The 16,658-nt window shown below is 37.4% G+C and overlaps 2 protein-coding genes across 6 annotated transcripts in view; both read right to left on the bottom strand.

Moving 5' to 3' along the window:
- Positions 1 to 681, bottom strand: part of rad21b (RAD21 cohesin complex component b) — a 6,898-nt gene extending 6,217 nt beyond the window's left edge. Inside the window, exon 1 of the mRNA XM_057354689.1 lies at positions 549 to 681. The gene's annotated coding sequence lies outside the window, so the exon portion shown is untranslated. The remainder of the gene's footprint in view (positions 1 to 548) is intronic.
- Positions 682 to 5,832: 5,151 nt separating this feature from the next.
- csmd3b (CUB and Sushi multiple domains 3b) overlaps positions 5,833 to 16,658 on the bottom strand; it is a 363,456-nt gene continuing 352,630 nt past the window's right edge. For all 5 annotated transcript variants that reach the window (XM_057354136.1, XM_057354137.1, XM_057354139.1 and 2 more), the window contains 8 exons: positions 16,249 to 16,360; positions 12,522 to 12,701; positions 11,260 to 11,325; positions 10,422 to 10,580; positions 9,668 to 9,780; positions 8,880 to 8,967; positions 8,460 to 8,595; positions 5,833 to 8,158 (listed from right to left, as the gene is read on the bottom strand). In XM_057354136.1, the coding sequence (XP_057210119.1) occupies positions 7,999 to 8,158; positions 8,460 to 8,595; positions 8,880 to 8,967; positions 9,668 to 9,780; positions 10,422 to 10,580; positions 11,260 to 11,325; positions 12,522 to 12,701; positions 16,249 to 16,360 (1,014 nt within the window). In that variant the 3' untranslated portion in view covers positions 5,833 to 7,998. The remainder of the gene's footprint in view (positions 8,159 to 8,459; positions 8,596 to 8,879; positions 8,968 to 9,667; positions 9,781 to 10,421; positions 10,581 to 11,259; positions 11,326 to 12,521; positions 12,702 to 16,248; positions 16,361 to 16,658) is intronic.

The following is a 16,658-nucleotide window of genomic DNA, read 5'->3' as shown; positions in this document are numbered from 1 at the left end:
AGAGAGAGAGAGAGAGAGAGAGAGAGAGAGAGAGAGAGAGAGAGAGAGAGAGACGTGTGTGTGTGTCACTATCAGTCTGACAGCGGGGCCTGTTTGATGCTGAATGACTCGCAGTTCTAGATTTTACGTAACACCGTCTGTGAGATTTAATTTAAGGTCTGAAATGGTCTATGACATTTTTATAATGACTGTTAATGACATAAAACTCCGAGTGGCATGATTTTTAAATGCTGTAGCTAACAGAACAGTTAACCGGCTAACGGTCTGCTGTCGCGAGATCAAGATCTGTCTGGACGTTTGCACTGCGGCGCGCCATGTGCGGGTTTTGCTCATGCTGTACTCGCGGCAAATGTACATATTCTTCATATTCCGTATCAGTCAGCAGAGATTTTTAAAGATATTCAGAGATACCAGTTACACAGCGTCTGCCATTTACCGCTGCTGTATAGTGTGGAAGCTTCTAGCTGGTTTCGAACCTAAACACTAGCAGTTACGCTTGTAATGCATGCAGTGAAACCCATATTGTGTTTTAGGCTATAAGTACTTACAAAAAGCGGTCCTATCGTAGCTTTCCGTATTTAGCAACCGTATCTATAGGGTGCCTTTCTCAACCTCCTCCTACTGTACAGATTCACTAAAACAAACAAAATGGCGACGCCCCCTCCCGCCGTGAGGTTCCTTTAAAAATGAGCCGAATGTTTAGGGAGACAGATGATGTCACACCAGCTAATATAGTCTACTGGAATAGTGTGTAACAGAAACGCACAGTTCACACAGAACATCGCATCTTGGAGTGAAATATTAATGTTTTAACTATGAAATTATATATGTAGCATTGTTAAAAACTGGCTCAAACAATTAAATGGGTCCTGTTGGACATGTGACAAAATAAATAAGTTTCTCAGAAACGATACAGACGGTTTGGGCAGTTCACCGTATGTGAATATGAGTAATGCATAACGATGAAGCAAACATCACACATGATAGGAAATTACACTTCTTTAACTAGCCTAGGCCTATATATTTAGGAAATTTAAGGTTTTGAAATGAAACGATACTTCCTTTGGAGAACTACTTAATTTGTTTTTTATAAAAAGTGGCAAACTGAACTATTTGCTTTAGGTTCATTAGCCTACTAATTATTTATAGGAAATTTTTAAACGTTCACCAAGCTGGCTCAGTGATAACCTTAAAGGGAAAAAACAAACACAAGACACAAAAACATGATATTGCATCTACTGCAAATGCAAAGTCTGTAATATTTTCACTAAAGATGTTTAATACTCAAAAAATCCCAATTTGTAGCCACCTGATGGTGCTCACACTCCATCCCACATAAAACCCACTGCAGTCTGACTCTGCATAAGCCTCACATTGCCTTATGGATATGAATGCAAGAAATAAGAGATGAGCTTGACGCAGCTTGATCTGTTATCATACTTTTTCATTTTATAGCATCTTTAATCCTTTAAAGAAATATGTTGTTCCTCAGCAGCATTAATTGAACAGGTTGTCACATGTTACCATTGTACACTGTAGAAAGTATTTTCTCTTCAATGAGATGATTTCTCAAAAGTGTCTAGTGGTAAATACATGTATTGTGTTTGTGACTGTTATTTTAGCTTGCTATTTAACTTGTATACAGCATATTAAGCTTTTATACTGCATTTGTCGTGATTCTGCCCCATCTTGTCATGTCTTTCTTGATCTTGCAGCAGAATCACGGCAGGATCCCTTGTTTTATGTGAGAAAGCCATGAGTTGTTTACGTTTTTACATCGCATGTGCTTTCTCGTGTCTTGTCATTGGCCCCGCCCCTCTCGTTTCATGTATTGCTTCCCTGCCGTGTCTAATGTTTCCCACCTGCCCTCGTTGATTACCCTTCGTTTGTCTTCCCTTTAAAATGCCCTCATGTTTCATTGTCTTGTTGCTCGGTCATTGTATATGGTGTCTTTGGTTGAGTTCCACGTCTTGATGTGGCCAGTGATTACCTGTTTTCCCACGCTCGTGTTCCTGTTTGCTGTGAAAACCCCCGTCAAACTAGTAAGTGTTCAGTTTAGTTTATGTCTAGTGTTGTTTATTTTCAGTTTAGTGTTAGTTAGTCTTCATCCTGTTATAATCTTATTGTATTATGTTTTCCCCCATCGTGGGTTTTGTGTTTGTTAAAATAAAAATCCTTGTTAACCCCTTCATCCCCCGCTCCCTGCAATTGGGTTCTCCACACCTGTGGATTTCATGACAGCATTATCACTGTTTTGGAGTAGGTAAAATTCACAACCTAACAATGATCACAGATAGGTGGAACAATGTATGGGATTAAGACTACACAGTTTTTTTACTCTAAAAAGTGATGAAACTTAATGAACGAAACACTCAGATAATACATACAATTACAGAACTTAACATCTTTATATAGTGAACCAAAGGTCAAAAAGCGGCACTCACTTAATCCTTGGTGTTTCGAGTCAGATCCGTGGACGTGGCTTGTTGGTTTTGACTAAATCTTTGGTGTTTCAAGTCTTACGAAACCTTTACCCTAACCCACACCCTAACCCTAACCTTACTCTAACCATCTAAACTACCTATGATTGTTAAAATTGATGAAAAAACACGTTTGGGTGATCACGTCTGACTCGGAACACCAAGGATTTAGTGAGTGCCGTCAAAAAGCATTTGATGCATACAGTATGAACCTGTGCGTGATGACCCTCCTAAAGTATTTTGAATAAATCATGCTGGGTGCTTGAGGGGAAGGAATAGAGATGGCCATTTCCAGCATGTTACCTTAAGGGTGAGGGCTTTCAGAGTCTGAGAGTATGAATTTCCATTACTCCTCCATGACAACTGAATTGCTGACTTTTAATTGGAAATGATCATAACTGGTGAGCTTTACTGTGGAGGCCTTTGTCATGCATTTATTCTAATATGGTGATCACAGTGTCATCGAATGAGACATCCATCAAATCTCAGGGCAGCGACACATTTGTTCCTCACCAACGGAAAGGAAAGTGACCTTGGAAGTTTACAATGGAAAAAACTAAGCACATTCTTTCCTCATGCAAACGGACTGTCCTCCGTTTCTTCTCATTTTGGACCAAATATTGTCACAGGGCGTTTTGCCTTTGTCGGTTGTGTCATCCAACTGGGCTGGATAAGTGCTTCATAAGTCTCAGTTGAGGTTCGAGAGCAGCGTGTTTAATCAGGCCTCTAAGAATCTCATTACCGCATGGATTCGGGCAGATGCAGCCGAAGAGTGAAACACAGCGGAGACATCTGCACTCGCTTTCTTGAGTAGCCATGAGTGCATTTGCAATCTGAATCTGCAGCCAGTGGGAAATGAGAACACCAGTATAGGATCTGCTGCAGGTATTAAGGCATGGCGATTGCACGGGAAGCCAGATATGAGAACTCACCAGTGAGTGGTTTGTTGTACATGTGGAAGGGTAAGGTGTTGATTTAAAACTTAAGATCTTATTTTAGGCTACAGAATGCAGTCTGCAATATGTATGTGAGTCTTAGATTATCACAATCCCTTGACTCTCTCTCTATTCAGCGGAAGGCTTAATGTTGATGTAATTTCTGCACCACTAGCATTAGAAACCAGAACTGTGCTGCAAAAAATATATTTTTATATACCAATACACATCCCAAACACATACCGGTTAAACCAATATTGCTGCGCATTAAAAGCGCCACAGAGATGGCACACATTTCAAAAAGCAACATATGAAAAACTTGTTTTTTATTAGAAAGGAAAACGTATCTGAGCATTGAAATATTTCCCACATCACCTCTAAAAGCACTATATGCTAAGAGCACTACAAAATGCTGTGGTGTCATCTACCACTTCCCTGCGGTAAAGAGAAATTTTACAAGTAACCTTGATCTCACTATTGGTGTGAAATGATGTAGAAAGAAAGAAATTTGCTGGTTCTTCTGAAAGATATTTATGCGCTTGAAGCTGTTGCGTTATAAAACGTGGCAGCACTGAGATGAAAGGCTGGACATGAACTTTACTGTGACAGAGAATATAAACTGTAGACTACAGGATTATATGACTGCATCTGAATGGTTTGATGTGGGTTTTCGTTCCCTAGAGATGAAGCATATTCAACAAAATAGGACCGACGGAGAGATAAAAAAAATCATATATAATATAATTGCAACACAAAAATAAGTTTGCAGGTTTGCTCTGATAGGGATATGGATGGCAGCGAACTTGCAAAATGCAATGAAACTACAAGTATTTTATTGTCGCCAAAGAGCCATTTTCGACTCGAGATACACGCATAAATAAAAAACACAGTTGGTCTCCCCTTAAATCATGATATTAATAGTACATTTAATAATTCATAATATACAAATAGAAAACATTCCCCATACGCCATGCTATTTTTCTGATTTGTTTCATTGTTGATGTAAAAGGTGGTGTACCCTATTTTGATTCAAATTCATATCAAGGGAAGAAGCCAGCCAACATAGAAATTGCCTGACAATGAAAAGGTAAATAAGTAATAAGTGAGTTTATGTTAATAATATTGCATATTTCTGACCCAATGCAGTTCTATGCAGGCATACTAAAATGCATTTCAATGTTTGATTTTAAAGATTTTCGTTTACTTTTGTACACTGGTAAGATCTGGATCCAAAGGTCCGGACAAGATTTTTGCAAACAGAAGTCTGCATTCTAGAAAACCATTCTGCAGCTTTTTATTATTTCTTTCTGATGCAAATGATACAAAATTCATAATCTTGCACAGTTTTACCTCAGAAGTGTTTCACTGAGTTTGAATTCTAACTCTTGTCGCAAACTAGAATTGGCCTTATATTCACTGCTGTGTAAATGTTAGTATCACAGAGTCTGTCAGAAATACACTTTCAAGAACAGAACACTTCTTGAGTTTGTTTCGTGTCTACTCTTTCATCTTTTGAATGCATCTGAGAGAAATCAGTATTCTATGATCTTATCTTGATTCATGTTTTTTTACAGCGTACAATATTCATTTGACTGTGTCATCCGTTGTTATTTCTTACAATTTGTTTAATGTTTCCAGGGAGTTGAAAGTGGCCACATCAAAAAGTAGCCAATGATGCTAACAAAGAGTGAATTTCCACACATGCAATGAGACAATCAGCTACAATTTTCTTTGAAATTGCAGGCACAGAGTAACTTATGACCTATGATGCAAACACAGATAGATAATTTTCCACGCCGAGATTGGTTAGTCTCTGCAATCTAGTTTCAGATTTTCATGATTTTTGTTTGAGATTTATTCATTTGCAGACAGCCATTGCAATTAAGACGATGTCAAAAGGGAAATGAAACTGGTTTACCCTACAGGGATTTCTGCAGCTTCTAACTCTTCCACTCACTGCATCAAATTGTGATTGAAGGTGTCAATCAAGCAGTTGCATAGCAACACAAATGTGACTGAAGCAAACAAATGTGACATTTGAGTAGGGGGTAAACAGGAATGTTTAATTGTGAAATTTTAATCAGACATGTTGTGTGCAGAACAATGCTCACACTGAGTTCATGAATGCATTATTTGGAAATACTAAATAAACTAATAAACTGGAAATACTTTAAAAAGATGAAATTGTGATTCTCATCTGAATAGAAAACATAATAAAAGACATGATATATTATTGATCTGAATAAACTAGAAAAACAATGTTCCCATCAACAACATGAAAAGTATTCAAACAATGAAAGAACAAGACGACTCATTACAAAAGGAATTAGCCTTTTTAATCTTACATTGCATTGAAAATTTACATAATAGTTTCATACATTTTACAAATAATTTCTTCATAAAAATATATTTCTTTACAAAACTTTTTTTATGCTTTTTACCCTCTGTTTATATATCTTTTGAATGCATTAATATGGGAGGAGTACCCAGCTGTACTGCAAATAGTCATATGCTTGATCAATTTTTTTTATCATAAATGTTTTTATTTTATTGCAGTCAGTTATAGAAAAAAGCTGATGTTGGTAAATAAGTTCAGACTGGTGAAGGGACTTAAAACGTTGTACCACCATTTGATGGTGGAAGAAATATAAAAAGAAAAAAAATAGGAAACCTATGGCAGAGGTGAAGAATGAGTAGAAGTGAGAAAGCAGCAGTCCTGGGTCATATGGTTTTTGGTAGGCACTGTGTAAAAATCTGACATGTTAAAAAAAAAAAACGATAGAACTAAATTAAAATGCATGCAAGAATGCAAATCCCTATGGCTGATGTTGAGAGCAAAATTAACACGGAAAACATCACAGGTTGGTAGATTTTGGAACTCTGGACCGTTATGTCAGCATAACCTCCTGAAGTCTGCAGCGTTCACTCCTACACAAGAACATACCTGCGCTGTAATATGCATTCTATGACATGTAAACACATAAATATCTGTTCATATGATCTGTAAAATGTTGTGGTGAATACTTTAGAAGGCACTGGAATGAATCTCACAGTTTGGAGACCTGGAAGCACATAACCAACACTGTCTGACCCGAATACTGTCATGTCAAAAACTATGTAATTGCAATTTTTATGCGTCTCTTACTTTGCATAACACATCGTTTGTACTTTATTAGGCCTTCAATAAAATGTTCTGCGTAAGAAGTACATGTTTGTCATTGATCATTTACCAAATCTACTTTAGTCTTGGGTTTATCAGAACCAGAACATGTTGGGCAGAACATTTGGACACATTATTAATGGTCGGAAACATTATCAATGGCTTTTAATAATTAATGTAGTGGTGTTTAGTGTACATTTTGTGTTACATGAGACAACATCAGTAAGGTCAGACATAATTGGAAAAGTGTTTCGTGGCCTGTATATACACGATAGATATGATCATAATTTGTTGCCACCATATACCAATATACTGTATTTAAGAAACATGCATTTGATGTTATGTAATCTGAGGATTATACAAAAGTATACGGTATAAATGTTAAGTGCATTTAATTTTATACAAATCTTATATAATAATAGTAGTAATAAGAATGCTATAATGAACGAATTTTCACATCAAATTTGTACGATGTTGACTATAGATGCTGCTCAATGACCCTTCCTCACAAAAACACCTCTTAAATAAAAGAAAATAAACACCTTCATTAAAAAAATCATCTGCAGCCTTCAGGTTAAAATGCTGACATATGTCCTGCGGCCCATATTGAAGATGGGAATTTATCAACAGAGAGTCATACATACTTTTACATCAAAGTACTATAGGAATTATTTTAAAAAATCCAAAGGAGGTCACAACAAACTGTTAATCCACACATCGATTCAAATATTTGTGTCACATTTTCTCTCTCACGTTAAGGATACACATCACACATCATGAATGCCTCAAAGTCCAATCACAGAGATGATCGGTGACGTTTTGAATTTAAGTTAACAGGATTGGCTGTGAATGAACTGTAAATAAAACGTTAACCGTACAAAATTGTCTGAGAAATCATTTGTGTTGGTCGATGTGAAGAGCAAATCTTTTAAATTCCTTATAAACTCTTGATAGAATTGTTCAGTCTTGGCCTCTCCCACGTGGTAATATATAGCACAAAAATATAGGTGGTGAATGCTCCTCATATATATGCAAGTAGATTTACAGATCCCTTGACCCTAAAAAAATACCCAGTCAACTGTGAAGAAGCACTCACGGAGTGTGAATAAGGTAACAGAAGAATCTCTTCATGCTCTCCGTCATGAAGAACTGTTTTAGGAGTGAGTTTTCAAAAAAATCCCCCACGACAATGCGTTTCGTATCCATATGTCCTCTGCAGATGCACGTGGTCAAACGGTTCCTGAAGAGTGTGCTTTAAATAACAGAGGAGGGGCAACAGCGTTTGTGCAAGACATCCTCTGTAGTTCTCAGATAAATTCATCCGTGACTGCGATTGTATACACCTCGGTTTAAAAAACAAAGCAAAAACCCCTTTATCCGTAAAGAAAAATCCACAGATGTCTTTCGCATCAGGCGGATCTAATTATACCATTGTGCAGACTGTGTTTAAATTTGGGTCAAATCGGACAGCTTTGCCTTCCACCGACTTTGCGTTGGTGTTGTACATGGGGTTCTCAAAGGCAGCCTGCCCGTTGTTGTTCTCGTGAACCGAACAGCCTGTGTACTGGGTTTTTGGAGTAGTCCTGTTAGACCAAGACAACACAGGTAACAAAAGACATCGCATCAGAACAAATACTCAAAGAGATGGAAACACTGCACACAGTGCACATGCAAGAGAATTACATGCAGGGATAAAGGAAATGTCTCATTACGATCACATTCAATAACCTGGTAAAGCTATACCAGGTTATATATACCATAAAGATATACAGTAACTGTTTATTACTTTCCTGCAACAAACAATTATGCCAGACATTAATTTCGAAACTTTTCTGATTTGTTTAAAAGGTAACCAAGCTTTGACAAACAGACATCTACACTTACCGCTGCTTGTAGAGATAAAATCCAAAGCCTGCAAATATCAGGGCGAAAAAAGGCACAAGGATTGCTATGGCCACAGAGCTACTGTTTGTACCATGTGGTGGATTAGACGAATTATTACTTTCCGACATATTTAAACCTGTAAAAGATGAAGAAACACGATCGGTAACGTTTGCAGGACAAAATAGCACCCATGTATGTCTTTCCATTAAAATGAATAATGCGAGAATAACATAAAATCAATTTTGATCAGATTTGATTGAAATTCCATTGAAATATTTTCAAGAATTATGGCAATAAAACTTTTATAAACATTCTTTTTTTGCTGAATCCAAAATAAATGTTTACATTTTTTAAGAATTATGTTAATAAAACACACTGAAATTGTTAGAAATACGCAAGAGTAAACATAGGACACCATACCTAGCCTTTGCAGACCAAACTGGCCGTAGTCTTTACCCTGTATAAAGCCTTGAAAGACATATGAGGACCCATCTGGTTCTACAGATACCTGAATAAAACAGCCAATGAGAAATAATCACTACTGTTTACCCTGCAAAATAGGTTTAAAGGGATAGTTCCCCCAAAAGTGAAAATTCGGTCATCATTTACTTACCCCCTCTTGTCATTTTAAACCTGTATGACTTTCTTACACAGAACATAAAAGAAGACATTTTGAAAAAGGTTGGTAACCGAACAGTGCTGGCACCCATTCACTTCTATTGTGTGGACACAAAACCAATGCAAGTGAATGGGTATGCTGATCGGTTTCACAACATTCTTCAAAATATCTTTATTTGTGTTCTGTGGAAGAAAGAAAGGTTTTCATACAGGTTTGAAATGACAAAAGGGCGAGTAAGTGATGACAGAATTTTCATTTTTGGGTGAACTATCCGTTAACAGAGTTACAAAGTTTCACTATTAATTCTGACATGTTAAAAGCATCTTTATGTAATAATATACAGTGCAGCATCAACAGTTTGCATTCATTTTGGTTCATAACGCCACATTCTTTTATCCCAGTGGAAATTATTGCTATGAGATTGCTACATTATGGCTCATTTAAGATCAATTTCAGTTATGTTTTACTGAATTATAAACACTGTCTTGCTTGTTTATTCAATTATTCCATTATTATTTCGTAGACAATTTCTTTGCGATTTTTCATTTAATAGGATGAAACTAAAAGTCAGAATCTTCAGAGCACATACAAATCCATCCAGAGTCCAGGACTCCTCTTTGATCTGGCTGAGTGTGGTGAGAGAGGATGCTTTCACATGGTACACTAGCAGCATCAGACGGGCTTCCTGGCTCTTATAGACACCTATGACAGAGAGCAGACAGCTGTCTACACATGGTATGAAGGTGTTTTATCATTTCTCTCTTCTCATCTCGGCCAAACAGAACTGTGTACGCACATCCAGACACACATTGTTGTTTCACTTTACTCCAGAATGAATAAAAAACAGAATTGGCAAAGATTCTTTGATTGTCTACTTGCGCCCTAAACTACAAATGAGAATAAAATAAAAAATGTGCCGCCATCAAACTGCCTCCTCGGGTGAAGAATCTGTTCATGTTCTTTTGTTCCATCATTACAATCACATAACCGCTCTGACGTCGACACGAGTGACTTGTACTGTATTTACCCTTCCCGCTGATAATTACTGTTGCCCACCCAAATGTGAAGCCGTACAAGATTAATTCGTTGACGTAAAGCACGTGTCAGCTTTATTAAGACTCATGAGTGGCAGTAAATGAGGGAGGTAGGGATATAACCGGTCTAATGATCTAGCTCATCATTAACAATTTGATCAGTCTAGTTAAATTTTCCCCGATGGATTAAATCAGATTTTGCGATAGCGGAAACACAACCTTTCCTTCCTCTGATCCAAAGATGTCTGTATTTTAATTTGAGCTGTCAGATCAGACAGCAGTTATTGTGTAAATGTGCAGCAAACCAACCTGAAAGCAGTAGTTCCATGTTGCTGCTTGTTAATGTGACGTTAACTCTACCCGTGGTTGTGTTAAAGCTTGTGATGCTCAAAGTCATCGGTTGCTTTCTTCCCTTGTAGTTGTAGGAGCCTTTCCAGATGTAGTTAGGGGCAAAAACATCATCGGGAACTGAAAAACAACAAACAAATAACTGAATTTCTTCTATTAGCAGGATGATGCTTAATAAATTTGATGAAAATTTGTGTCCTTAATAAATGTAAATTTATGTTGTATGGAATTAAGATACTTAAGGTCATGCTTTTTTGAATAGAGTCACAGCCTCCCTTAAAGGGACAGTTCACCCAAAAATAAACATTCGGTCATCATATACTCACCCTCTTGTCATTTCAAACCTGTATGACTTTCTCTCTTTGGCAGGACACAAAATAAGATATTTTGAAGAATGTTGGTAACCAAACAACATAGTGCCCCATTGACTTCCATTGTATGCACACAAAACCACTGAGACATTTCTCAAAATATCTCCTTTTGTGTTCCACTAATTATAGAAATGTAAGATGTAAGCTATGCCCTGAGAACGTCTAGCTAAATTCTTCAGGATTATCTTGTGCTTCCAGTGGAGTGTCTTGTGGCCTGCTTTACCATCAAACTAACTGGAACCTGTTTTCTTCTCATTAGTCTACTCTTCCTGAGCCTGTGGTTTACATTACATCACAAATATCAAGTGTTTGGGTTACCACTGCGCTCTGTGGCCAAGAAAACAACGTTGCAGCTGGAATTATTTATTCTAGGCAAGATGAATACAGTCATAAGTAGTCTTTCATATTAAACATAAAAATGCACCCACCATTTAGCTTTGGACTCGGTGTCCCTTGGACTGGTTTAATAGGCTTTTCGGATAGTTTAGAGCCCGCTGTAAAAGAAAAAGCAAAACTCTATGAATTAAACATTCATTTTAGAAACAGATTGAGAGATGAAACTGGCAACACACTATTTTATGCATTTTTAGTTGTACAGGAGCACCTCCAGACTGATTTGGGATGTTTTAGAACGGACTCGCATAAAATGGGACAGGTCACAATACAATAAATATTATAAATGTTTTAAAAATAAATAAATAAAAATAAAGTGTTCACTGTCCTTTTTTAACAAAAGGTAAACATATTAATGATAATAATAATAACTAAATATTAATTATAATTATATAATTATAAAATATTAATGACTAAATATTAATTATTACTATTATTATTATTATTAGAATTTTTTTTTAATTTGTACAAAATGTTCAATGTTTTAATTCAAATGTTTAAAATAAAACTAAATATTTTTATTTTTATTGAGATGGAGAACATGGTCAACACATCAAGCAGCACAACATTACAAATAAAAGGTGCCTCCTAGTTAGTATAGAGGTGCAGACAAATGGGAAGAAAAACTGCCTCCATTACGGTATGTAGAAGCTCTCAGTCAATCGCTTGGGAGTTTTTCTTATAAACAATCACATCTGTTTATGTGCAGTAATTACTGTGAAGCCTGAAGTGTGCAGCTGTGTGCATGCACGGCGGCGTATGCTGGCTGCTGCGGTCGCACTCAGAGCTGCAGGATGAAGACTGGGAAGATAGAATCACAGCACTGCAGCATGGAGGCCACACGCTAGTGCTTCGACAACCCACCTGAGCAAATGCTCACTTCGGCAGGACCAGTAAAAACAAAGTTATTGGAAGGAAAACTATTTGTCTTGATTTGTCCGGAATAAATTTAAGAATTTGAAAGAAACAACTCAACAGAGCGCGTTTCGTAAATACATTATCTCATTCAACAAACAAGCGAAAACGTGATGACATTTTGGTTCCGTGTCAGCCACCGTAGTGCTTCGGAAGGGAGACGCGAGTGGTGGAGTGAACCGTTGTTGCAATTCTACCTCACCGCTAGATGCTGCTAAATTTCATACACTGGACCTTTAATATTGAAATATGTTTGCACTTAAAATAGACTTGGCTCAGAAACCTTAGAAAGCACATTTGACTGGGCATGAAGCTTCGGAAGGGAATATTCAGAATGTAAGCTCAACAAGCAAACATTGAATGTGGTGGCAGACTTTGATACCTCGACACACAGGCATCTTCCCAGTCCAGGTTCCATCGGACCGGCAGACCCGATGCTCAGAGCCGCCAGACAAAAAGAAACCAGCTTGGCAGGTGTAGATGAGAGTGTAACCATAGGAGGGCAGATCCATCCCCACAACATCGACATGAGGGGGGCTCTCTGGCTGCTTACAGTTGTGGGCTACAAGGGGGGGGGGGGGGGGTTGGGGGGAAGAAAGAAAAACAGAATAATGTGAAAGGAGAAACAGCAAAAAATACAGTAACGTTGCGTCTAAATCTAATAAAAAATGTATATGTCTATGTTAAGCACTCATTGAAATACTTAGAAATTCAAAATTTCAACCCTGCAGTGTTATTGGAGGTTATTACAAGACTTTTGTGACTTAAAAGAAGAAAAAAAAGATGTTTAAAATCAAGGTCAATGAAGTTATGGTTCCTCGCCGGTCTATGATAATTTCCCCTCCAAAACATTTATATACAGTATTTAAAAATATAAGACACATATAAAATATAAATAAATGCATAAAACTTATATAAACTTCTTATATTTAGGAACATTTTTTCTTTTACCTAGATACATTTAGTCTTTTATTTAGGAACACAAACACACTCAAAACCTTGACAGTGAAGAGCAGATCTATTGAAAACAAAGAATATTGACATATAAATTGTAAATATATAATAAGAAGTGAAAAATAGCACTAAGTACTGCTGGTGCCACTTGTTTTAGCAGTAATAAGGCTCACAGTAAAAAACACACAAATATATGCCATTTGGGTATAATACATACTGTTTATACCGGTTATAGTTTAAGCTTCCTACTGGATCACTGTATAATGTTATACAAACCTGTGGCAACATTCAATGTATCAATAAATACTTTTGCGCTATGTTACAAATCATTATTAGTAAAAGTATGACTTACTAGACGCATCAGCGTGTCTAAAAATGGACACTTTGTCATTTACCTGAACAAATATGATCACGCCAATTTTCAGAAACAATGTCCACTAATTTCTAGAAATCCTACGCAAACAACATCTATCTCAACATTAAACACAACTATTCAACCATATAACGTGTGACTTTCATTAACTTATCATTGTTTGTTGCGATGATATTTACGTATTTGTGGGAGTAGGCAGGAGCGCGATCCGTGTTTCACAAATTCCGGAATTACCCTGAAGTTTGAAACGTCCCCGGCAAATCATGATTGGTCACATGCCATGATGTCAGGATTTATGACGTAGACTGATCTCTATTGTTGACTGGGAGACATCCATGCGCTTACACAAGCTCACGGAGAGGCGTGGAAACGCCATTGTGATTGGTAGATTAAGTTGCCAAATACGGTAACTTGCCCGATAAACGGTGAAGGAAATATTTTTAACCAGCCTTTGAGAAATATACACTGCTTACTTTCATACACCAATGTTTGTCATCTTAAACATTGTAAAAATGCATACAATAAAACAACATTTCAGAACACACACTTAATGGAAATGTAATAAATTGTCATATTTTAATGTAAAACGTGAGTCCATTTCATCCAAGGACCAAATGGTAACATCCATTCAAAACAAAGTAGCAAAATATTGTTCACTTTATTATTGTATAGTCATAAAACTAAAATGACTTTTAATATATGTGAGTTTTTTCAATATATTAGTACATACAGTACAATGTGGGGATTTGTGCATGTATTGCATAACAGGAATGATCTGACCCAATCTCAGCTTTCAGCAAACTGTCTCCGTCCCATATAATCAGGCTTCAAACTCCAGCGGGCGAAACCAAAACAAAGTTTGAACTTTTAAGATGACGTGCTCTGTCTCTTTGGCGAGAATCTCTCTCTTGGTAGCTGACATCGGTGTGTTCCTGTGCCCACAGAAGCCGGCTGAGAGCTGAGGGAACCGAGGGGACATTGATGCATGCTGGCAGACGGCACTTAAAGCGAGCGCACCTATACCTGTCACGCCAGCAGATCAAACGCGAGCCGATGCTCACTCAGTCATTCCAACAGCTCCACCATCACTACGACTTTGATCAAAAGTAGTTGAAATTGAAGCTTTGTCTCAGCGCCCTGGACCCATTCTTTTATCCAAGACTTTGATAAGGCTTTCTATCCATGAGCACTATATCAATAGTATCGCCACAGAAGAAAGAAAAGTAATCAGGCCTTTTAGAGAAATTGCTTTGGTTTAACAGTTCCAATTCTGCGTAATTCTACAAACAGTGGTGTAATAAATGTGTTATTTCTTAGTTATTACATAGTAATTATACAAAAACAGTCTTCTAAACTCTTCTACCCGTTATGTACTGCTAAAATTGACATCATTTCAATAATCGTATATGCTACAGTCCATTTGATGTATAAATTCACAGGACGGGGTAGGCCATGAGGCTGTAAGTTATTTGTTCAGAAACAAATCTAGTGGAACGCTGATGGAGTGGACAGCCATTATCCAATTCCATGTAAAATACAAGAGGGGAATGAGAAAGATGATTTAGTGCTCAGCCCGACTCTGTGAGTCGCCAACTGCACTGTGTAAACAAAATTACAGTACGTAATTACGGAAGGATCTCGATTATTCTTGGGAACAAAATGGAGTGATTAGGTGGCAAACACACAAAAGCTGTTTTATCACAGACTTACAATTAAGCGCTGTTGCTTTTTAGCCATCTCATTGTTTAATTTCCTGATTTTCGCAAAACAATGACAGAACTTTGGGGTAGTGGCATGATGCGAAATGTAATTAGCTTTTGAAATGCTTGAACCGAATGGCAATCTGTCATTTGAAATTGGAAACCAGCTGTTTTCTCTGTCTCCAGGCTGCTTTGATGATGTTGATTTTGGAGCTTCTGTAGATAAGCAGTTGTGGATTTAAACCAGGCCTCTTGTGTATCTAAAGACACGTTCATCCATTTATGATTTAAAGGTGATGTCAGTACACGCATTCGACCCAAATGTCAAAGCATATTGTCAGTCAGGGGTATTTTGAAGTGACTTGCAGAGAAAAGCTTTGAGACGCGAAGATACCAGAACACCTCCAGTGCGTCACATATAAAGACCAGATCAGATACACTCGAGGTAAAAAGAGCAGCTCTGTCTGTCTGCTTAAATCGAAAACAGAACAAACTGAGCATTCTTATACGAAGTGAAGCAGTACGCCAAGATACACGTCACAACTCTGTAAGATACATCACCCACATAATTCAAAAGCAATTCAGAGGAACTCAAATGCCCATTGTGAAAAAGTAGACCATTAATCTCTCCTCTTTCAAATAATACGAATCTCAAAGAGACCCATTTACTTTAGCTGAATACCCATGTCATCATTTAGTTCCTTATCAGGTGGTGATATATCATAGAGTATTGTGCTCTTAATACTTTGACACTTCAGCAATAGTAAAAGTATAGTATTTATGACACGGATTTACATTTATGCATTTGGCAGACGCTTTTATGCAAAGTGACGTTGCACTCAAGGTACACATTTTTATGTTTGGGTTTTCTGGGAGTTAAACCCACACCAATAAACTTCTATAGACAGATATAGATAAGATGGATGTAAAGGCCACACTTGTTGGGGATTGTAGTTAATGTATTCAAAAATGACATCATAATGCCAAACCAATATGCGTTTGGAGACGCTTTGCATTTCTGTCATTTAAAACAGATGGTTATAAGTGTTGCACCTGTCTAGTTTGGTAAAGAAGATACTTACGGATACACTCTGGCTGGTTCCCGCTCCAGGTGAGGTCAGCCTGGCAGAGACGGGTAGTGGAGCCCTGCAACAGGTGACCAGGCTGACACTGGAAAGCCACCATGCTTCCAACCTATAAGAAAAAATATGATCATACTTTAAAGGTGCAGTGTGAAATTTTTAGGAATATCTACTGACAGAAATGCAATGTAATATACATAACTATGTGTTCAGGTGTCTATAAAGACCTTACATAATGAATAATTACGTTTTTATTTCCTTAGAATGAGCTTCTACATTTCTATCTACATACACCGCGGGACCCCTTGCATGGAATTCGCCATGTTGTTTCTACAGTAGCCCTAAACAGACAAACTGCTTAGAGAGCGTGTTTCGTAAATACGTGATCTCCTTCGGCAAAGAAGCGAAAA

This window comes from Triplophysa rosa, linkage group LG16 (assembly GCF_024868665.1).
Source record: "Triplophysa rosa linkage group LG16, Trosa_1v2, whole genome shotgun sequence".
NCBI lineage: Eukaryota > Metazoa > Chordata > Actinopteri > Cypriniformes > Nemacheilidae > Triplophysa > Triplophysa rosa.
Note: the sequence above shows the minus strand (reverse complement) of the source record. Positions and strands in the feature narration are given on the sequence as shown.